The sequence below is a fragment of the Vigna radiata genome, chromosome 7 (genome assembly GCF_000741045.1).
Source record: "Vigna radiata var. radiata cultivar VC1973A chromosome 7, Vradiata_ver6, whole genome shotgun sequence".
NCBI classification, from domain to species: domain Eukaryota; kingdom Viridiplantae; phylum Streptophyta; class Magnoliopsida; order Fabales; family Fabaceae; genus Vigna; species Vigna radiata.
Genome location: NC_028357.1, coordinates 39,466,023 through 39,490,256, shown reverse-complemented (window position 1 = coordinate 39,490,256; position 24,234 = coordinate 39,466,023). Strand labels below are relative to the sequence as shown.

Below are 24,234 nucleotides of genomic sequence, written 5' to 3'. Positions count from 1 at the left end.
TATCTACATTTCTTTTATTTTTATCTCTCTTTCGCATTTTCTTATATTTAATAATGATGGACAGAAATATTTATTCACTTTTTATCTATTAGATATTACTTTTATTAACACTTTTCTTATAAATTCATTTTCACATTTTTTACACGCATGCTTAGTAATGATTATTAATAAGAATAATTTCATTTTTTGGAAAAAATATACTCCTAGATATTTACATATGTACGTTGTAAATCTAAAGATAATTTGTTCTTTTTATCAAAATCTATGTCATTACCACTTTAAACAATGTAATAAATATAATATGTACTCGTTTTCAGAAGAAAAAAAAAATGTTTTAACGAACAATTAGTATTTCTCAGTTTTTTTTTCTTTTAGAAATTTGAATAAAAATCACTCTCTAAATCTTACTTCATTCTCCAATTCCATAATTCGGTCAAGAAAATTAAAATGGTTTTCTGTTTTTTTAAAGATTACTCCGATATATTTATTAATTCAAATGCGACATTTAATTACATTAAAAAAATAACTCCTCAACAGAAAAAAAATTAATAAATCAAAAACAAACTCACATCTTTATTCAAAATAAAAATATTACAGAGAAGTATTTATAAATTGTAAAACAAAATGTTACAAATACTCAATTAAAAAAAATAATAATTTGAATGATAACTAAAACTAAATAAAATGGAATAAAATATTATAAAAAAAGTCTAACTCGAAATCCAACCTACAATTTTCACACGAATTCTTGATATTATCATCATTTTCATTATCCATTATCTTCCAAGCATAACACTTTTTCATACTCCAACCATTGCATAGTCTTTCAGAACACAAACGAGTTGGATTGCGCACCAGTGTTCCATAAGGTTTTCTCCATATGTTATCCAACAAAGATACTACCTTATTTCTACACCTTACAAGACACTTGACATTTCTCAAAAATTGCATATACTTAATCCCTTCTTTTCTTAAATCACTGTTGTATGAACATAATAAGATCAAACCATATACATATTTCGCTTCAAGATAACCATTTTCGGCAGCCATTTTCAAGTCATCAATGCCTTTTTCAATATTTTCCTTGTATCTAATTATTTCTCTTAATCCTTCTCTGTACGAAGCTTCAATATTTCCACCCTCCTTACAACTTTGCATGAAAATATCAAATGCCCTTGTTTTTTCTTTACATGACCATGAAATCAAAAAAAACTTTTTTAAAGAAATTTGTTGCCACATATAATTGTCTTTTGTGGCATGCAAAAAATCTCTACAACATACTTTCATGTTGTAATGATCAAGGCAAGATTTAGAACTTACCTTTGCAACCACATCAAGCAATAAGTCTGTGGGAAGTGATTTGATTGGAAAAAATGTAGATTTGTCATGTTCAGTGCATTGTCTTTTGTTATCTCTCTGAACTGATTCTTCCATTCCAATCGAATGAGCAGACTTGTCACTTTCATGGCATTGTCTCTTGTTGGATTGTGTCTTCTTCATCAATTTTGAAGTTGTCATGTTTACTTGATGTTGAGATTCAAAATAAGAAATTGTATGATAGTAAATGATGAAATATGACTAATTATGAGTTATATATATAAAAAAATTTAGAAGATTTATACGAAATATTTTGTATATCAATAAATATAATAAATATATATTTAATATCAATTTTTATTGACTTTTTATATGATTATAATTTTATTTTATCTTATCTAATATAATAATTATGAGTTTGATGATAAGAAAAAGATAATTTTTAAAAAAAAATAATAATAAAAGATATGAATATTACTTTGTCAAACATAAAAAAAAATATTATTTGATTTAAAAGTAAGCTAATGATTTATTTTAAAACGAGTAAAGATATGAAAAGATATAAATTCTACATGTATATCTCTAACCAAAATAATAGATATCGATATCTATTTAATCTTATTTACCATATTAATCTGATTTATAATATTTATCTTATTAGTTCTAAAAATAATGAATAGATAATGTAATAAATTTTAACCCCATTTACCAATCTATATGAATGTCATGTTTTTAAGTGTGAATATAATAAATAAATATTTTTTGTGTACTTTTCTCTTTACCAATTGATATTCTATTACATTTATTTTATCGATGATAAATTAATATATTATTTTGTTATTGTGTTTTACTGTCTATATTATCTTATTTGTGGATTTAATTTTATAAATATCATGTTTTGATTCAAACAAACAATAAATAAATATTTCTAAATATTTTTTCATCATGTACTGTTTAATTTTAATTATTTATTTACTCTGAGTATGATAAATGGATAATTTATCTTTTGGTCAATTTAATATTTTTATCAAATTTCTTTAATTGAATTTGTATGTTAATGGATTTTGCAATTTATTTTACCTGTCTGTCCATTAAACCTTTCGCCAGATAAATAATTTTTGTGATTTTTATTTATTACGGATTTAGTATTTTATTAATATATATTTTATTGAATCTGAATACAACAAATAAATATTTGTCCTATTATTCAATTTAATCTTATTAATTGCGAGGATGGTTAATATTTCTAACCATATATTTTATCAAATTTATCAGTTTAATCTTTTATCAATATTATCTCAACGATATTTTTGAAAGTGACAAATGAGTGTTTCTATTAATTTTATAATATTTATAATTTAATATGTTATCATTGTTGATGATGATAATTTTATTACTATTAGATGTTATATTTTTTTATTCTATCTTATTTTAAGAGGTTAACTTAAATATTTATTTAAATTTTAATTATATATTATATTATATTATTTTTATGTATATGTATATATACATATACATATACATACATACATATATATATATATATATATATATATATATATATATATATATATATATATAGTATGTAACTTATATGAAAGAGGAAAAAACAATACTGGTGTGATATAATGACGTATAAAGTTATTTTAAATCAATAATTAGTTTATTTTTATTTTTTAATTTCTGTGTAAATAATAGAATAATAATTTTGAGACCAAAATATGAAAAATTAAAAGAGTTATTTACGGTAAACTAAAAATATGTAATAAATATGAAATTTTATAATATAATATTTTTAAAAATAAAATCTAAATCATATTATTTCTAAATTATATATATATATATATATATATATATATATATATATATATACACACACACATACATATTCTTAATTTTAATTATATGTCTTATTTGAAACCAACATATATTTTTTATTTTATATATCTTTATTTATCATATGAAAATAAAATAATTATATATATCATTTATTCTACAAAACAAATCATTCTACAAATTTATAACGTAATTATACTAAGTCAAATGTGGATGGTTTATTTTTTTCATCTCCGTAAGTTATTTTATTATCACGTTTTAGTTTTTTTTTTTTTCTTTCTTTTTTCGTTCTCTGTTTTAATTTTATGAATGGATATATTCATTTTTAAATTTTAACAGTGACCTAAAAATATTATTAAATATAAAATAAATAAAAATGAGTATATGTTCTTATAAATACTAATTTAATTAACATTGTTAGATTGATAAAATAAAAAAATAAATATTTCTATGCATTTTTATATTAATTACTAATTTTAATATTTTTTAGAAATACTATCTTTTTTACAGTGATCATGATTACCAGAGATTTTATCTATGGAAACATGATATCTATGGAAACATGATAATAGATCTTGCTATCTATTTAATTTTATTGACCAGGATAATCTTTTAATAATATTATATTAGTTATGGAAATATTAAATTGATCATGTTATTTAATTTAACTTATTTATCAATTTCATCTTTACAATATTATTTTATAGATATTGTAATTTTCTTTTTCTTGGTAATTTTGTGTCCATATTTTATTTTTATGTTCTAAAGATAATCTTTTTTTTTTGTTTCATGTGAGAAGTGCACATTAGAATAAAAAACTCAAGCAAGACAGAATGTTTACTTGTATTCAGGCTGGGCGAACTAGTCTTATGCCTGACATTTTGAAAACTGCCGCTCACAACAAGATCATTCAAAGCCTGTAAAGGTATCATTTTCAGTTTTTCCGTTGTGTGTTTGATGTTTTTATCATAAATCTTTACCACCATATTTTCTTTTTTTTTTTACTTATATATTTTTAAATCTACATTTTATTCTGTATTGTAAATTATTGTTCAAATCATCATGTTATTTTAACATTGCTACCATTCGATGACCAGAGATGATAACTTTGGGCATGCCCTGTTAATGTGAATGTATTTAGAGAAATTAATCTGNTATATTTGTGATATCATTTTAAAGAAAACAGCAATAATAATTTAGGCTTTTCAAACTTATTTAGTTACCACTTAACATTTTCAACATATACATAGTATATAACTACGGGAAGCTCAGTCCAATTAAATTTGTAGGCAATTTTAAGATTCTGAAATTGACACAAATACAGGAGTAATTATATAATGGGTAAAACACGCAGGGCCCAGTCCAACTAGATTGATGAAAATGACAAGTTCACATACTCTTAATGATACCTACAAATTCTTCAATGTCGTCTAAGTTCTTATTTGAGAGTCCTGGAAACATGAATAATCATTTAAAAAACAGAATAGAGTTTAACTAGCAAAAGTTGATGCATGTTGCACTACAATGAATTAAATTTTGGTTACCTTTAGCAGAATGTACAGCAGATAGATCCATTTCTGTGCTATAGATCCTTTTTGTTTTCATTTGGTCAGTCTCTTCAATCAAGCTGGAGTTTAGCTTTCCCAACTTCATTCCAAGTTCTGAGGCTGTGGTCACAATCTCTGTAGCAATCAATGGTTTGTATAAAGATCTGTCAACTCAGACGCTTAATATGATATAAACTATGTTTGACAATAATTCAACCAGAAAATGCATTTTTTTTGCCATCATATGTTTACAGAGAACAACATAGGACACTGGAAAGTGTTGTTAGCATTATTTGGCAGGACCTTAACATCCCAATCCATAGGCACCAATGATGGTGCCCCTAAATAATTGGTGTGGTTTTTAAGTACAAAGAACTAAAGTAACCCTCCTTTCTTAGAACTGTTTTGTCAAATTCCTATCAGATAAAAAACGACGTATAAAAAAATCAGAATAAAATGACCAATACGATCATGAATGTATATCATTTAATAAAATGACCAAGGTATGCAACTGTAAAAGAAAAAAGAATAAATAATGGGAAATGCCGTTTCTGAGGATCCGTAAAAGGGATGTTCTTAATAATTAAATCACGTTCTATCTGAATTGTGCATAACCTAAGAATTCAATGTTCTTGTGGTTCACTAACTGCAAATCAAAAGCAATATACAGGTGTTAAAACGGATACCGTTTAGAAATGGAGTATCCCCTGCTTGATTAAAATGGAAAGCATAATTTTGCTATAAAAAATAGTTCAGCGGGATTGAATTGTGAATACTGACGGTCAAGATATGAGNAAAAAGACGAGGAGCTCTTTAGTTACCCTGAAACAACTCATTCATAGAGTTTTGCTCGTATAATTGTACTGCTTCATTGATATATCCAGCATTGACAGTAGACTTTCTTTCTAATAGTTGAATTTCTTGATTAAGCATTTCAGAATCCTTCGCCACCTGACAGCATAATCATTACCAAGACAAATCCAACAATAATGAATTCTGAAAAAAGAAAGAATTTAGCAATCACCATTCTTATTACCCCAGTTAATTTTTCTCTCAAAGAATCTAACTGAGCATCTATATCTGGATCAAAAGGAGCACCTGGATCATGGCCAGTCTCAGTTGATTCATCCTGGAAGTACACATTCTATCATGGTCAGACAATCAACCAAAAATGAAAATTTATACTAAGGAAGCAATAAACCAGCACATATATTTTCCATGTATGACTTAGGGTTTAGATGTCAGGTTTTCTGGTATGCACTTCAAAGGACACATCCACCATACACAAAACATCATATGTACGCTTCTCATCATCTTCTAGCGAATAGTCATTCATCAATGTCATAGAAGACGTATACGCACAAATAAAAATTGAATTAAAGTTAAAAAAGAATGCTTAAAAAACAGTAATTACAGCAGAACATACCGAGTTTGGGAAACGAAAACCTCGCGGGAGAGAAAAACAGTGACGGATGATGTAATTCTCCCAAGCACCAAGCTGTTTGTCCAAAAGAGATTGAAGCCTCTGACGAATGCAATCAACACCCTTTCACAAGAAAGCAGTAACAGCAGTGTTATAATTCATAATTAAGATCCATTGCCCTAATTTTTGTATGAAACGCAATAAGAGAAAGAGAGAGACCCTTTTGAGATCTTGGGACTTTTGGGTGCCTTCGATGTTCAACTTGGTGGATGCTTCCCTGCAATTGAATGCATAATTTCAAGAATTATATTTCAAAAAAAAGTAATAGAAAAAAAAGAGAAAAAGAAAAGAGTATTACTGATAGAAAAAATCGAAAGCTTCAAGGAGAACATCATCGACGTTNTTGAGAACTTCGTTACAGAAGAGTTGTGGGTTCAGATTCAGAGCATCAAACACCGCTTCACTCTCACTCCCTTCCATTCCCGCCAAATTCTCTATTTGCCTTTCAAAATAACTCTCTGCTACTTCAACTAATCTCTCACCCTTGCATAGGCGGATCTTCTTCTTCTTCTTCTTCTTTTTTAATTTCTTTTAGAAAAATAATATAGTCTTATTATATTTGTTTAAATAAATTTAAAAAATATATATTTAAATATTATAATCATATATAATATATAGATATGTTATATAAATAAAAAGTTGAATAATGTAAAAAAAATTAAATAGTTACATTATCTTACGATAATATATATTAAAATAATAATAATATCAATAATAATATAAATATACACATAATAATTATAGTAAGCAAGCCATTAATTGTATATGAAAATAAGATGTGAAGTAAAATTAACAAAAGAAAAGTGCAAGTAATTGAAATATTATCCTCAAAATGTATATAAAAAATAAAATTACAATGTAAGTATATTATAAAATAGGTTAAAACCTTCGCATCTTAATTCGGATACTAAATTTTAAATAATCTTAATTGAATTTAAAAAATATTATATATATATAACAAATACACCATTTTCATTATAATAATTATTATCTCCTACTAAAAATTCAAAAACACTTTTCGTTACTTCAAAGTTTTGCCTCGCGTAACGTTTATAAATCCAGTTCATTTCAAAATTCATTTTCACATTTTTTTACACTCATGCTTAGTNNTGATTATTAATAAGAATAATTTCATTTTCTTGAAAAAATATATTCCTAGATATCTACGTTGTAAATCTGAAGATAAATTGTTCTTTTTATCAAAATCTATGTCATTACCACTTTAAACAATGTAATAAATATAATATGTACTCGTTTTAAGAAAAAAAAATGTTTTAACTAAGAATTAGTATTTCTCACTTTTTTTTTCTTTTAGAAATTTTAATAAAAATCATTCTCTAAATCTTACATCATTCTCCAATTCCATAATTCGGTCAAGAAAATTAAAATGGTTTTCTGTTTTTTAAAGATTACTTCAATATATTTATTAATTCAAGGATGACATTTAATTACAATAAAAAAAATAACTCCTCAATAAAAATATTAATAATTCAAGAAAAAATTCATATCTTTATTCAAATTGTATATTATAAAGAAATATTTATACAAAATGTTATAAATACTCAATTAAAAAAACTAATAATTTGCATAATTGGATGATAACTAAAACTAAAGAGAATGAAATAAAATATTATAAAAAAAATCTAACTCGAAATCCAACTTACAATTTTCACAAGAATTCTTAATATTATCATCATCATCTTCATTATCCATTATTTTCCAAGCATAACACTTTTTCATACTCCAACCATTGCATTGTCTCTCGGAACACAAACGAGTTGGATTGCGCACCAGTGTTCCATAAGGTTTTCTCCATATGTTACCTAACAAAGATACTACCTTATTTCTACACCTTACAAGACACTTGACATTTCTCAAAAATTGCATATACTCAATTCCTTCTTTTCTTAAATCATTGTCGTATGAACATAATAAGATCAAACCATATACATATTTTGCTTCAAGATAACCATTTTTGGCCGCCAATTTCAAGTCATTAATGCCTTTTTCAATATTTCCCTTGTATCTAATTATTTCTCTTAATCTTTCTCTGTACAAGCTTTAATATTTCCACCCTCTTTACAACTTTGCATGAAAATGTCAAATGCCCTTGCTTTTTCTTTACATGACCATGAAATCAACGAATACTTTTCTAAAGAAATTTGTTGCCACATATAATTGTCTTTTGTGGCATACATAAAATCTCTACAACATACTTTCATGTTGTAATGATCAAGACAAGATTCAGAACTTACCTTTGCAACCACATTAACCAATAAGTCTGTGGGAAGTGATTTGATTGGAAATAGTGTACATTTGTCGTGCTCATTGCGTTGTCTTTTGTTATCTCTCTGAACTGATCCTTCCATTACAATCAAATGAGTAGACTCATGGCTTTCATGGCATTGCCTCTTGTTGGGCCGTGTCTTTTTCGTCAAATTTGAAGTTGTCATGTTTACTTGGTATTGAGATTACAATTTAAAGATTCAAAATAAAAAATTGTATGATAGTGAACGAGGAAATATGACTAACTATGGGTTATATATATAGAAAATTTAAAAGATTTATATGAAATATTTTGTATATCAATCAAATATGATAAATAGATATTAAATATCAATTTTTTATATTGACTTTTTAAATGATTATAGTTTTATTTTATCTTATCTAATATAATATAATTGAGTGTGTTGGTTAAAAAAAAAAGATAAATTCTTTTTAAAAATAATAAAGGATACGAATATTATTGTCCAACATAAAAAAAAATATTATTTGATTTAAAAGTAAGCTAATGGTTTATTTTAAAACGGGTAAAGATGTGAAAAGATATAAATTCTATATGTATAACACTAGTCAAAATAATAGATATTGATATCTATTTCATCTTATTTACCATTTTAATCTGTTTTATAATATTTATCTTATTAGTTCTAAAAATAATAAATAGACAATGTAATATATTTTAACCTCATTTACCACGTTGATCTATATCAATATCATGTTTTTAATTGTGAATATAATAAATAAATATTTTTTGTGTATTTTTTTCTTTACCAATTGATATTCTATTAAATTTATTTTATTGATTCTAAATATGATAAATTAATATTTTATTTTATGTTATTATGTTTCGCTGTCTATATTATCTTATTTGTCGATTTAATTTTATAAATATCATGTTTTGATTCAAACAAACAATAAATAAATATTTCTAAGTAATTTTCAATTATACTATTTACTCTGAGTATGATAAATGGATAATTTATCTTTTTTGTCAATTTAATATTTTTACCAAATCTCTTTACTTGAATTTGTATATTAATTTATTTTGCAATTTATTTTATCTTCTCTACCCATTAAATCTTTCGCCAGATAAATAATTTTTATGATTTTTACTCATACCGATTAATATATATTTTATTGAATCTGAATACAATAAATGAATATTTGTCCTATTATTCAATTTAATCTTATTAAATGTGAGGATGATTAAAATTTCTAACCATATATTTTATCCAATTTACCAGTTTAATCTTTAATCAATATTATCTCAACGATAGTATTACCAGTTTAGTAATACTATCTCTTTTACAGCGATCATGATAACCAGAGATTTTATCTATCGAAACATTATAATAGATCTTGCTATCTATTTAGTTTCATTGACCAGAATAATCTCTTAATAATATTATAATAATCATGGAAATAATAAATTGATCATGTTATTTAATTTAACTTATTTATCAATTTCATCTTTACAATATTATTTTATTGATTTTTTAATATGATAAATAACCTTTTCATTATGATTAAGAGATATTTTATTTTATTTTACACCATCTATATTATCATTTACCGTTTTAATTTAAGAAATATTGACTATTTGATTCTTGCAAATAATAAAGAAATACTTTTTTAGATATTTTTATAAATAAATATTTATTTTATTTACTATGAGTATGATAAATAAACATTTCATCTTAATGGCGGCAATCTAATATTTTTACCAATTTGTTTTTTTAATCTAAAAAGGCTTAATTTTACTTTAATCCAATTTTTATGATACATAATTTTTAATTTGTGCAATTAAATTTTTTAGTTTTTAAAAGTGATCTAGTTATTTCTTTTCTTATAAATTGTGTTAAGATTCGTAATATTTTATATTGATTTTATCGTTTTTCTTAATTCATCCTGCTAAACGACTTGAACCAGGGCTGTCAAAATGGTTAGACTTTCACTCGAATTTCCATGGCTAGATCGTTTTGTATTAATGAAAAGTTTGACCATGTTACAGCGTTACCAAAAATGTACAAGAAGAAAAGGTTGCTAGAAAGATGATTTCTGAAGAAGTTAATGCATTAGTCATCTTGTCAAATAAAACAGTGAGAAAGTAGTTCACAAAAATAAATTAAAAATTAACATAAAACACAGTTATCGATCAAATGAGAACTAATTTAAAAAGTGATGATTACTTAAATAAAATAAATGTTGTTATTCATTTAAGTCTCATCTTTATTTATATCAAAGATTAAAATATAAAAGTATAATAAAGTCATAAAATGTAACTAAGAGTACTCGATTTTGTGCTTTTAGAATTACAAACAACTTCTTATATCAATTATATTGAAACCTTTATTACAAAACTTATTAAGGTAAAACTCCTTTAGATTAAGTTAGTTTCTTCTTTTTTTCCTTATTCTGTGTGTTCTTCATTGCATGTGAGCTACCTTGGTTTACATGTGATGTCTGAGTCTTCTATAACACTTTTTGTTGATTAGTGGTTTTAACGATGTGTCCTGATCATGTTTCAGTGGTTTGTAAGAGCATATATAGTTCCTTGAAACGTTGGAATTGTGTTAGGACCCTTAGAGTTGTTTGGTTATCTAAAAGGTAAGGGAAACTAATTACTACATTATAAAGTTATTGGTTCTTTGAGAATCTAAGTTGCATGATTGTTTTATCTAGAATTGGTTAACTCACTGATGTTAGTGTTTTGAACTACTGAAATATGTTGTGTTAAAAAAACAGTTTATGTGTGGTTTGCTTTATATAAATTGATGTTGAGTCGAAGGACTGAGGGTCTAGCCATTTGAACAAGTTGGTATGAACACTGATATTAAAACCTATTTTTGAACCAAGTACTAAGTCAGAAATATTAATTTGGTCATATGAAAAAGTCTTTGGTTCCCCAAATTACAAAATTGAAGTTGTTGGTTCTGATATGGCATTGAGAGATGTTGGTGTGGCATTGAGTCCATCTTGGTTGTGCAAATCTGAAAGCAATTTTGCTCAAGACTGTAAAGCGCTCACTCTCACCACTAAGCAATCATTCTTGCAAATGGTTTGACACTTAGCGATGAAAAGGTACTGTTGAGTGTCACTTGCCATTGCAGGTTTAGAACTTTTTTAATATATTTTCGGTGAGCAACATGTTCTCATTAAGATAGATATTTTGCGAGAGCTCTGGCACTGGGCACTCTCTTTCGTGAGAGGTTTTGCATTAAGCCTCAGTCTAAGCACCAATGTAGGTTTTTGTGATTTTTTAATCTTTTGTTTGATTGAAGTGTTTTGCTATGAGTTTAATGTATGTTTATTATTAAATTGTGAGGTTTCATGGGTTATAACATGGCTTTGATTATGAACGGTGAATGTTGTGAAAGGAATTTCAAGAAGAAATTTCTTGTGATAGTTTTAATAGTGTATGTATTGATGTAAGGATTCTGTATTCAAAGTTATCTTGACGCTCTAATAACCATTCAATCTAAGTAAAGAAGGGTGATGTATGTGGTGAGAGGTGTAACGCCCCGGCAACTTACAGGGACTGTTGACTGCCCCCACAAATCACCACGAGACTTTCCAGTGTGCTTTGTCCTCACTCGCACACTTTCCGTGAAAACTTCCCGGAAGGTCACTCATCCCAGAATTACTCCAGGCTAAGCACGCTTAACCATGGAGTTCTTAAGGGTTAGGCTACCGAAAAGTAAATGCATTTTGGTGATATGGGTAGCCAAATCAATTCCTTTAAGCTATCTTTCAACTGTATAGTCCCATACCTATACAGTCTCCAGATCCCTCTCATTCCGGTGTATGTTCGATTCGTTCATGTGCCCCTTCCACTCGAAGCCTGTCAGGAGCCGCTCCTTGTCCGTGCCCCCTGCACCATGCCTCTTGCACCAGCGATCACTCCCCGCCCTTGTCAGTGCCCCGGTGTCACATGCCCACCAGCTTCCGTCTGGTTCGTCCTCGAACCACACCGTACTGGGAGAGGCTAGGCTCTGATACCATTTGTAACGCTCCGGCAACTTACAGGGACTGTTGACTGCCCCCACAAATCACCACGAGACTTTCCAGTGTGCTTTGTCCTCACTCGCACACTTTCCGGGAAAACTTCCTGGAAGGTCACCCATCCCATAATTACTCCAGGCTAAGCACGCTTAACCATGGAGTTCTTAAGGGTTAGGCTACCGAAAAGTAAATGCATTTTGGTGATATGGGTAGCCAAGTCAATTCCTTTAAGCTATCTTTCAACTGTATAGTCCCATACCTATACAGTCTCCAGATCCCTCTCATTCCGGTGTATGTTCGATTCGTCCATGTGCCCCTTCCACTCGAAGCCTATCAGGAGCCGCTCCTTGTCCGTGCCCCCTACACCATGCCTCTTGCACCGACGATCACTCCTCGCCCTCGTCAGTGCCCGGGTGTCACAAGAGGAGCAAAAGGTCTTTGTCTAAGGGTTTTACCTTGGCTTAAAGTGTTAACAAAAGTGAAACTGATTAGCAATAGTTTTGCAGAGTAGTAGAGGTCACCTCAAGTGCATAACTCGTTAGAGTCTGACATCAATGCATGTATCTAGATGGTCAAGTCTAAAATGAATGATTGTATGCCTTGGTTGATATAAATTTGTATAAGTGTTATATGCATGCTCTTTTGGTAAATTAACTTACCCTTCTATCTTTGTTTGTTTGTACGTTTGTCTTCTTGTTTGCAATTATTACCTTAAAGGTGTGAGCAGATAAGATTGTGTTTATTGATCAAAAGCAAAAGGGAGATGATGTTGAAGCATACATTAGGATGTTAGTTTTCTATTGATATAATTCTGAAAGATTTTATTACACTTATAGATTCAGTGTAATAATAGTTTTAAATGACTCTGTTACACTTATGAATTCAGTGTAATAACATTCTTGATAATATAAAATCGATCCTATACTACTAAAAATGTTATTACACTAAATTTATAAGTGTAATAAAATCTTTCAAAACTGTTATTATCCTAAATAATATATATATATATATATATATATATATAAAATTGTAATAACATTTATATATTTATTTCCAATTGATTGTTTTTTATATTAAATTTATAATGATTACTATAATAGTTAAATATTATTAAAATTAGATTTACATCTAAATAAAATAAAATTGTATTAATAATTATTGAAGTGAGAATTCATTTAATATCATAGTTAATTATAAGCTTTTGCAAGATTAAATAAGGACACCCTTAAATTTAAATTAACTGTATTTAAAGTTTTAAATTAATAAGTATTCATGGCTACTTCTGAAAAAAAAAGTATTATTAATTTAATTTTGTTGAAGTGGTAAATCAATTATTAATAATGTGTCAACAGACATTAATAAAAACTAATTACATTTTTAAAAGTATACCACGATAAGGAAATTCTTTTATGATTTAAAAGTATATTATGTCACCAATGTTGAAACCTTACATAATATGAATACTTTTAAATACGTCTTTAATGAATTATTGAGTGGGATCATTATTATTTTTGTTTAATTAATAATTTGATCTCAGATCTTAAACATGTAAGATATAATTACATCAAATACAAATGAATTATTGTCACTATATTATATTATCTTTTCCTTTTAATTATTTTCATTTTTAAAATATTAGGTATGCGTTGTCGATTAAAAAAAACATGTATTCTTATTTTAAATAATTTTAAGCCGCCAATTTGTATAATTATTATGAAAATTAATAAAATGTTTTGAATCTGGACGACGCAAATTCTTTGCATTCTGTACTTTCAAAATCTCACTGTCTTAAAATATTATTAAAGAGTTCAATTGCTTATTTTATTTTTTAGTCCCAAAAAAATACTTAATATTCCAGTCTTATATACATGTTATTTTTAATTCCTTTTGTTACTTAACTATATTTTTAATTACTTTAATTCTTACTATTTGGATTAAAATATTGAAAAAAAAATGTATAAGAAATCGAATAGAACATTTTTAAATAATTGGAAAACTTTTAACTCTTCATATTTAAATTTAAGAGTAATATAACATAAATGATATCTGGAAAGCGAAAAACAAAAATTAAAAATAAAAAAAGGCTTGCATATTTGGCATATTTCTTTCTGAACGTCAAAAAAGGGACCCACGTAAATTGGTGTGCCTAAAATTATAACATGAAAGAAATGAACGGTTGCTATTTGAATCTTCTTATCCATGAAATCTCATCAGTATCCCTTACTCTATCTATTCTTCTTCCTTGCTTCGTTTTTTTCCCCTTAATCTCATGATCTCCCTATAAATGAAGTGAAGAGCTGATGCAGACATTAACATAAATCAATTTTCAAGTATTGCAAATACAATAACGCAGAAATGCTACAAAGAGTAGTGCGATACTCCGCCCAACCATTCAATCCTCCAACTCGCACGACACTACCATCACTTTCGCCAATTCAATTAATACCCATTTCTCCATCTTTCCCAATCCTCAAACAGCAATGCAGATTATCACGTAGAGAGCTCACAATCTTCAGCAACTCTTGCTTGCTACTTCTCTTGGGTACTCAGGCAGTGGATGGATCCAGCGCAAGAGCAGAAGCAGCACTTGCAAACACAAACAACAGTGATCAACCGGAAGGGAATGTGGTTTTTGTAGAAGAGGATGCTGCTAACACAAGCAGCACTGCTCAACCAGAAGAGAATCGTGTTTTAGCAGAAGATGTTGCTAACACAACTAACACTGCTCAACCAGAAGAGAATCGTGTTTTAGCAGAAGATACTGCTAACCAGCAGGCAGAAAATTTGAATTTAGCAGAAGAAAATGTTACTCAAACAAGCAACAGTGACCAACCAGAAGACAATCTAACTACCACTCCTAGCTGCACCGAAAGAAAAACTACCAAACAAGTATTTTTAGACATATCTATTGATGGCGAACCTGCTGGTCGCATTACCATAGGACTTTATGGAGATGAGGTCCCTGCAGGAGTTGACAGGTTTAGTAAGATTGTGAGTGGAGCCGCTGGTATTAGCTACAGAAGAAAAGAGTTTGTCAAAATCATGCCCAATTATGTTCAACATAGTGGCCTTAGATCCTATGGGGTGGATGCTGAAATTTCTTCGAAGACAGGTAGCAACTTGGGAGCTAATAGTCTGGTTCAGGAATGGGAGAGGGAGTATGATAAATGTCCCGGGACTAAAAACGTGACTGGAAGTGTTGGCATTATTGTGAGAAACCCATCAAAACCACCCCCAAAGATGAAGCTGGTTGCAAAGAAAGGGAAGCTTGAGATTGATCAAGAAGAAGTAGGTATTGATCCCAATGGTACAGAATTTGTCATAGTTACAAAGGACTCGCCGGAATTGGATACATCGTCTCTGGTAATTGGAAGAGTGATAGGAGGCATGGAGGTTGCGCAGAGGATCGGTCAGGTTAAAACAGTACAGGAGAATACAGGATCTCCATATTTTAGGTGAGTCAACCAGACAATATTTATTGAATCGTGTATGATGGACTTGGTCTTGAGGCACCTATTCTTTGTTTTCTTCCCTATATCTCTTTGCTGCTATGTACAATTGATAATATTGCAAGTATACTGATATTATTATTACAGGGTGGCAAAGCTGATAGGAGACAAGAGAGCTGTTGTAGCAGAAAGAGGATTCAACCGCCCTTATTCAAAGGTCATTGTTACAAACTGTGGTTTGATGCAGTAAGACAAAATTGTATTATTCAATCCCTTCTATAGTTGATTTCCAGGGAATGTATAAGAAGACATGTCACATTCTATAATAATCACCACTGTCATCCAACCCTACGTAATGTCTGTCATTTGTATTACAAACGAGGGGGAAAAATATTACAGCAGCTCGGTTCCAAATGACAAACTAATCGTCAATAACAGTTATCGAGGGTGCAACAGATTACCTGCTTTTGTTAAGATATATCAGTTAAAAAAGAAATTAGACCTTTGATACAACAATTACTAAGGCTTTTAAATAGAATAGCATACCAAGAAAAAAAAATGACAGTATACACATCTAGATCGAGGAGGGAATTGTTCTTGAATTAGTACTTCTCTTATGCCCTGGGTCCTGGGTCCAAGAAATTAAGTATTTTGCCCTATAATATGAGTGGACTTCATTCTCTTCGTTGGTGGAGACATGAAAAGCTTTCTAATTGAACCCACGGGATCATCCACCTGCATGTACACACATGCTAAATGTAAAGACAGTGAATCTCCCTAAGTAACCATTCCACAGTCAAGTAGGCATATTCAGATGTTTATAGACCATGAAAGGAACAGTTTGATGCAACTTGCAACAGTGTTGGCCAACAAACCACAGTAAAATAGAGACAATATGAAAGACTATAATTTCAGACTGTCAGGCTTACTGTCTTTTTTACAACAGTATTAGCAATTATTCACAATATGCAGGCTTATATAAACTACTAATTTGAACTACAGTGTAACCTTGGGATCTTGTTGAATAATTTAAATCTATACATTTAGGGTTTTGGTTCTTGTTCAAAGCCTGTTAAATAATCGATTGAATTATGTTAGAATAAGACAAGGTCCTTCCAAACACTTAGGTCCATGATGTTGCTATCTACCAATTCACTATGATATATATTAGTCATCCAATGATTAAATAATAGTCCTAATAGCAGCAAGAAATACCTTAACAATGGGAAGAGATGAGGGAGATCTATTTGGTGAATGCGGCAACTGATTTTTCTGATGATACAGAGCAGATAATGTCTGTTTCCACCCAGGTTCCCCGCCATTTATTGATGCAATCCAGGGGCAGAAGTGTCTGTGCTGCCGGATTGGATCAAATTCCATAGCTTTATCAGAAAGTGCTGGGTTCTTAGATTTCTCTGGAAAGCAAAGGGATGAAGATGCATAAACTTTCTATTCCTCTAACAAATTAACTCATGATGACAAGTGAACTACACATTGTCATGCAGAACAGATAACATACAATTGTCAGAATATATTTCACTCGGCAATTCATATTCAAACATTCAACGTTAATGATTATCAATGAACCATATCATAGAGCTTACCTGAACTAGAAGGTACATCTTCACTATCAATATTGTCTTCTCTGTCACTACCAACTACGCCATCTGAAGTCTTACGTGAAACAGAAAGTGCTTCACCTTCTGTAGAGTCTTTCTGTACAGCAATATTTTAGTTAATGTGGATTTCCAAACAACTAGTCATGGAAAAACTACTTATGATCAAGCATTTTGTTAAGTCTTACTAATTGTGAATACAGAAAAGATAATGACTATGCAATAATTTGTATCTATAATTTGTATCTATAATGACTATCTGTCAATTTGACAAGTAAAAATCTCTAACCTGAGAACTACTACAGTATCCTGCAGCTGAACTATTCAATTTATCAGTATCTGTGTGTACAGGCATCTTATCCTTAAGAGAAAACGATTGTCCTGCAATATCGGTGCCCACAATAATATCTGAATCACAGATCCTTGCTTGAGAACCAGTTTCATAATCTGCTGTCTCCCTGGTTTCAGATGTCAGGGGAACAAGTTGTCCAATAGAAGCATTAATGATATTGCCAGTTTCCTCCTGTAAATTTGATTCATCACCACCTTTGTTAACAAAAGCATGATCCCTAAAATTAGAATCATAAGAAAGACGAGCCCATAAATTCTGACCAATAACAGGCAGAGATATTATTGCTTTAAAGTTTTGCTTTGTTGGGGGAGGACCCCCTGCAATTGTCATATTTAGACTTGAAGAAGTATCTTTTGATGAAATTGTAACATCAGGCATGAAACCCTGTCTATCTTCAAGATCATCTGTATTCAGTAAATTGTGGACCGCAAAAGCACTTTCACCATTCACTTCAGCATATCCCACTAGTCTGAATGATTCCACTGGCCGAGGAATTGTACAGAATGCCCACAATCCAATAGTGGCCCCACATAGGGTGCAATCCAATACTGCAGAATTGGGATCCACTTGTTGTTCCCCAATAGAAACCATAGAACTTTCATCGGTTTTATTTTCATCAGTGCCAGCAGAATGAATCGCAAGAGTAGTTGCATTTTTAAGAGACTGCTCTGATATATCCTTACACTCAACTACATAAGGTAGAGGACGAAGTTTCCAACCACATAAACTTATAAGCTTTTGAGCCTGCAAAACTTAAAAGCATCAGTAATCATTATTTAATAGTGGAGAAAATAAAGAAATGCTAATATATACACTAAGATGTTATCCTGAAAAAAAAAAAAAGGTAGAGAGATAATGAAAATATATTGATGCGAGAGACCAATCATAAAATCCATTTAGCCATTTAATAATAAAAAATCAGGATAAACCATTTATGTTATGCTGAAAAATGAAGAGCATATATATATATGGAGCAGACAGATACATACAATCACCAGCGAAGTTTCAACCTTAATAGTGATTGTTAAACTCGTGAATTTAATTTTAAATTTGCGTGAGTTGTATAATTCTACGAGTGAAAAAATGTGCTAACATGAACACAAATAGTTTTCGTTTGACTCGGTGACTTTGAGCAAATTCAGTCAGAACCATTCAAAATAGTGAGTTTAAGAGCCCAGAGTGAATCACTCGAGCTAAATGTTAAACTCCCCCCACCCCCATTTCGTCACTCCAAGCACACACACAGCCAATATGACAGCACTCCATCTCTTTTTTACATTTTGTTAGCATCTAAGCCTCTGAAAAAACTCCACACATATGATCATGCCTCCAATCAACCTGACTGATTGGCAAACTGAGCCTGAAATGAGTTTGCTTCGACCTGAAAGGACTATACAGCTGTGCATGATCATCCTCTAACAACTACAATGACCTGCATAAAACAAAGCACCAATTTCTTGTGTGCAAGAACAAGGCATCACTTGATTAAACGTCTCAGGCTGTGAAAGTATACCCCATTGTGACTTATGTGCTGTCTCTAAGCTCCAAAATAGCATGATCCAGCAGTGACAGTTGCCATTTTGTGGGTTTTTTTTAACTATTTTTTGTCAGAATTTTCCAAGCACGTAGGCATAAATTGTATGTATTGTCAGTCCCCATTTTGCATAATTTCTGAAATTGGTGGGTCAAGGTCTCCTCAAGCAACATTACTGCTTCCGCGCCCATTTCCAAAAGTAGTGTAAAAATCCCCCCAGAAAAAGATTTCTTAATATTATTTTTGTATTATGTGAACAGTACAAGTTTACAAGTCTACAAACCCGCAAGAACTTTTCATAATTCATGAGTTTGACAATCTTGGTTCTAATTCGTTTGCAAATGAATCATAGTTCAAAACAGGTTCAGTTTTGGCAAGCATCAACTGATAAAGCAGCACCTAAGCCAAAAATACATGAAGAATCTCTCTTAAAAATGTTAATTAAGTGCATAAGCCTGTAAGCAGATATAGAAAATTCTATCTAGCAAACAAGTGCCTTGTTCATTCAGCATCAAAGAAATGGACACAAAAACAAGACCAATATCAGATCATATACACCAATTCGAGAAAAAGTTGTCACACTAATACAGAAAATGAGATTTTTGAACTTACTAGAAAACCAGTTATTACCTGATAATACAATTTCAGTTCCTCCTGACTATTAAAATCCACACTCCCAGAATTTTCAGTAGATCCATTTCCACACTCCAGCATCAAAGATTTCCCAAGAAAGTCTTCCAGAAGTGGACTTTGGCTTTGGATGTAGGCTATAGCAGAAGATGAAATTCGTGGAAGAGCAGATAGTTGCAAGAGTGCAAAACAGTGTTCTCTGAAATTTTCAACTAATATCTCTGGAGTTGTAGGAGGAAATCGTGCCAGTGTTTCACTGCAGGCATTATCAATCCATGGGCAAAGTAATTTATGTCCATTATCCAACTTTAAGCTAAATACCAATGCCGCCTTCTCCACTGAAAGAAGACATTCTAGTTAGAAAACTCATATAATTGAACGATGTTCTAATATAATAACTCGGAAGAACAGCATACCCTGTTGCTGATTCCAAGATGCTGGTGTAGAGAAAAGAAGACGTGCTCCACATGCTTCACAGGCTATAGTGTCAATATCCACATTGATCCAACCTCTACTAGCACAATTTACTGCACTCACTACCTGAAATGAAAATATCAGAAATAAAATCATATGCCATAAAATTTGGGGGGAAACAGATTGGAGAAAGATGACAAAGGTGGTTGGCAGTAGACCAAAGTTTATTAAATATACAGCCGATTCATTCTTGACAAAGGGAAGTCATGAACCATTAGGCGAGAGGCTTTCTTTATAGAAATAGATGATATTCTTTGCAAGATATTGATAAAGAACTATACGTTTTTCTTCAACAGGACTGTCATTCTTAATTAAAAGCAAACAACCTAGCAAAGCAAACAACAGTTTTGAGGTTCAGTAGAACAAACCTATCTTAAACAGCCTATCTATAAAGGACTGACAAATCATATAAGCCATCTATCGCCTTCTTCGTACTTCACTAGCACAAGTATTACTTTTAAAAATTCCTTCATAGTTTAAAAATAGACTGAATGGAGCAAAATTTTCCATTAGCCAAACGTTTGGTATTCTTCCCAATCCCTTTACCTTCCTCAAGCGTTGTTTCCAGTTTGTAATATGTATCTGCCTCGTGTATTTTTGTTGCAACGCATGAACACCCACACACTATACTAAAAGCGTTGAAATATAACCATGACACTAAGATGGCGGTACCGCAGTAATAAAAGTACAAAAATTGATTCACTAAAGGTGTGCTTAGGAGCTAAATTTTGAAGGGGAAAGAAGTGCAATTTTTTTATTTTCAATATATATTATCAAATTTTATAATGTATTAAAATGACAGATTATCATAAACTTATTGCAATGACCCTTTACTTTCAAAATCTTGTTTTTCACTGCAAAACCCCAGTCCCAAACAAGCCTTTATCAGTAGGGAGAAAAGGGAGAATATAGACAGCAAGAAATGACCTTTGGTTTAGCAAACCACGACATAGATTTGAATGTAGCTAATCTCCTCATAAAGTCACCACGATCCCACGGTCGGCAGAGTGGTCCCTGCAGTGCCGTGGACGCCGCCGAGGAGGACTGCTGTCCCTCAGCAACATCCCCCCTCCGATTCAACTCAATCCCCCCTGACGGGTAAGGACGTTTCTTACTCCCTGATAACTGCACTCCAGAAGAACTGCAAACACAAACACAAACAAATTAGTTATCCCTTCCAATCCCTATTTCCCACAAAAATTTTGATTACAGAAAACAATGATAGAGCCAATTTTAAGCACATGCTGAACAAGCAGACACGCTCAACACTTGAAATCAAATTCCACAGCAAAGAAATTAACAGAACTAGCAAGATGAAACAGTGGTAACTAGTAAGTAGAATCTAGCAAACTACACAATGTTAATATAATGAGGGTATATATAGATGTTTATCGTGATTCATATCATGTTATTATGAAATTTCATGGATTGCAAAGTGAGAAAAAGATCGAAGAGAGAACCTGGAGGAGGAAGGGGGTTTGGGAGGATGGAATAGCTTGTCCATGATGGAATGGAATCTCTTTTCAGAATCTTGCACCATTTTTATGTTATTTCTTCAATTCAGATTTCAAAACAAAAAGAGTAGAGCATCAAAGCAAACGCAAACCTAAACGCGCGTTTCAGTTTCAGTTTCAGTTTCAGTTTGGGATCATTTCCGCTGGCCTGAACAGCGGCTACGGCGATTTCCGAACTCGCCTTCACCTGCGTCAAATTTAAAGGACCTGTTTGGATTGTGGCTCTCCTCCAATAGCAACTGTACGTATCATAAAGGTTGGATTCGCTTCACACAAAAATAATGCTAGGCCTATTCTTTGGGTTGGGCTCACTTTATTTTATTCTAACTCGTTAGTTTCAAAATTTTATCATTTTTTTAACTTTGTTAAGTTAAAATTTATTACATTTTAATTTATATGTTAACTTTTATTTTAATACATACTTATTATATAAGTTATTTATTTTATATTTTTTTTTAAATTTCAGATATTATTTTAAGAATTAAATTTAAGGTTAAAAGAATTTGATATTATTATATAAACAGTAAAAAGGAGGAATATGAAAAAAAAAAAACAAAGTTACCGGAAAAAAAAAGATAATAAGTGTGAGAAAATAAATTTTGATTGTTGTTTTAAAATAACAATCAACTTTTAATATAATTTGCCTTGTAAATATAATTTTAATACGCTTTCTATTACCGACATGTCAGTTTTTTAAAATATAAAAATTAAATTACAGGAGAAAAAACTAAGAACAAATTTTAACTCCATTGATTGAATGAGTGAATAGAAATTGTAACATAATCATACTTATCTATGTTTTTACATATTAAGAGAAATTAATTATATCATATTGTTTTTGGTATATTTATGTCTTAATCTTTTTTATCTTATCATAATACATATAAATAAAGGAGTTTCTTATTTCGTTATTACTTTTTTTTTTAAGAAAATGTTGGAATAACATAACTATATGTTAGAAAGAATAAGTAAATCTACAACATTATTTAATTTAATATTTGAATATAATTTAATATATTTTAAAAGATATTATATTAAATTAAAACATTTAAAAACAAAAATGCAAAAAATAAAAATTAAAAAATCATAATTATATTAACGGATTTTCAAAACCGTTTAATATGTTTTTTTAAATTTTAATTTTAAATTTAGAATTGAATAAATAATTAATTTAATTTAAATATTGTAATATGTTATTAATATTTAAAAACATGTTTTATTACACTAAAACAAGTAAAACACATTTAAAAAAATTAAAAACAAAAATACAAAAAATAAATAAATAAATAAATAAGTCATAAATAGGTTAACGAATTTTGAAATCTGTTTAATATATTTTCTTAAATTTTGTTTTTTAATTAAAAATGTAATAAATATTTAGTTTAATTAAATATTTTAATATTATGAATAATTTAATATTTTAAAATGTATTTTATTTAACTAAAAGAATATTTTAAAAAAAAGTAAAAAACATAAATAAAAAATAAAATTAAAAAAATTAAAAATCTTATAAATGGCTGATAGATTAGATTTCATTTCGAAATTTCTTAAATTTTATGAAAGGACCTTTTTGTCTATGGAAGATGTAAGGAGAAAACCCAAGTTTGAACCCTAGCTTCTTCTCCGTAAGTTATAGTTTTTATTCACTGCATTTTTGTAAGATAATGATATTTAGACAATATTTTTTTAACAATATTTGAACATTAATTACGTATCAATCTGTGATTGGTCAAAAATTATTCCACAATCATATTTATGATTATTATTATTGATTGTAGAATAATTTTTGACCAATCACAGATTGACACGTAATCAATGTTTAAATGTTATAAAAAAATGTTCTCTAAATATTATCTTTTTGTAATCAAGGAAATTACAGTAGAGAGTTGTTTTTTTTTTCATTGTTTTTCCTTCATTATAAATATATGCTGGATCATCTATTTCCTCCTCTTTCATGCCATTAACTAACTATGCCTATTTTATATTATTTTTCTTATCTTTTATGAGTTCAATTGCTTGAATCTTCTTTTGATGTGATAATACCAAACTCTCAAAAGTTTTCTCAAGTTCACCATGTGTTGTCCTTTTTGTTTACTGTTATCTGATTTCAATATGTGATATTTTAGTCTTCCATTTATAGTCTGTTTTTTCCCCTTAATCATTTCATGTTTCCAGAAATTTGGTGTGGTGAGATTTG

The 24,234-nt window shown here is 29.6% G+C and overlaps 3 protein-coding genes across 6 annotated transcripts; 1 reads left to right on the top strand and 2 right to left on the bottom strand.

Annotated features, from left to right (window-relative positions):
• Nucleotides 1-4,430: 4,430 nt before the first annotated feature.
• LOC106767690 lies at nucleotides 4,431-6,677 on the bottom strand. 2 transcript variants are annotated; one of them, XM_022783658.1, is made up of 7 exons: nucleotides 6,482-6,677; nucleotides 6,343-6,400; nucleotides 6,127-6,246; nucleotides 5,725-5,829; nucleotides 5,522-5,651; nucleotides 4,698-4,835; nucleotides 4,431-4,604 (listed from the first exon to the last, which is right to left on the bottom strand). In XM_022783658.1, exons 1-7 carry the CDS (start codon nucleotides 6,601-6,603, stop codon nucleotides 4,543-4,545), a joined length of 735 nt encoding a protein of 244 aa, XP_022639379.1. In that variant the 5' UTR covers nucleotides 6,604-6,677; the 3' UTR covers nucleotides 4,431-4,542. The 2 variants fall into 2 exon arrangements, with proteins under 2 accessions (XP_022639379.1, XP_014508117.1); XM_014652631.2 differs by having other exon boundaries at nucleotides 5,737-5,829; nucleotides 6,482-6,676.
• A 7,875-nt stretch (nucleotides 6,678-14,552) lies between these two features.
• Nucleotides 14,553-16,338, top strand: LOC106768500 (peptidyl-prolyl cis-trans isomerase CYP26-2, chloroplastic). Of its 2 annotated transcripts, XM_014653686.2 has the most exons (3): nucleotides 14,553-15,172; nucleotides 15,230-15,923; nucleotides 16,065-16,338. In XM_014653686.2, exons 1-3 carry the CDS (start codon nucleotides 14,824-14,826, stop codon nucleotides 16,165-16,167), a joined length of 1,146 nt encoding a protein of 381 aa, XP_014509172.1. In that variant the 5' UTR covers nucleotides 14,553-14,823; the 3' UTR covers nucleotides 16,168-16,338. The 2 variants fall into 2 exon arrangements, with proteins under 2 accessions (XP_014509172.1, XP_014509171.1); XM_014653685.2 differs by having other exon boundaries at nucleotides 14,555-15,923.
• On the bottom strand, nucleotides 16,236-22,278 carry LOC106768499. Of its 2 annotated transcripts, XR_002668718.1 has the most exons (9): nucleotides 21,984-22,278; nucleotides 21,451-21,664; nucleotides 20,466-20,589; nucleotides 20,050-20,387; nucleotides 17,823-18,629; nucleotides 17,522-17,633; nucleotides 17,133-17,332; nucleotides 16,464-16,652; nucleotides 16,236-16,378 (listed from the first exon to the last, which is right to left on the bottom strand). XR_002668718.1 is itself a non-coding variant. In XM_014653683.2 (8 exons), exons 1-8 carry the CDS (start codon nucleotides 22,061-22,063, stop codon nucleotides 16,560-16,562), a joined length of 1,968 nt encoding a protein of 655 aa, XP_014509169.1. In that variant the 5' UTR covers nucleotides 22,064-22,278; the 3' UTR covers nucleotides 16,236-16,559. The 2 variants fall into 2 exon arrangements, 1 of the variants encoding a protein (XP_014509169.1); XM_014653683.2 differs by having other exon boundaries at nucleotides 16,236-16,652.
• Nucleotides 22,279-24,234: the final 1,956 nt, after the last annotated feature.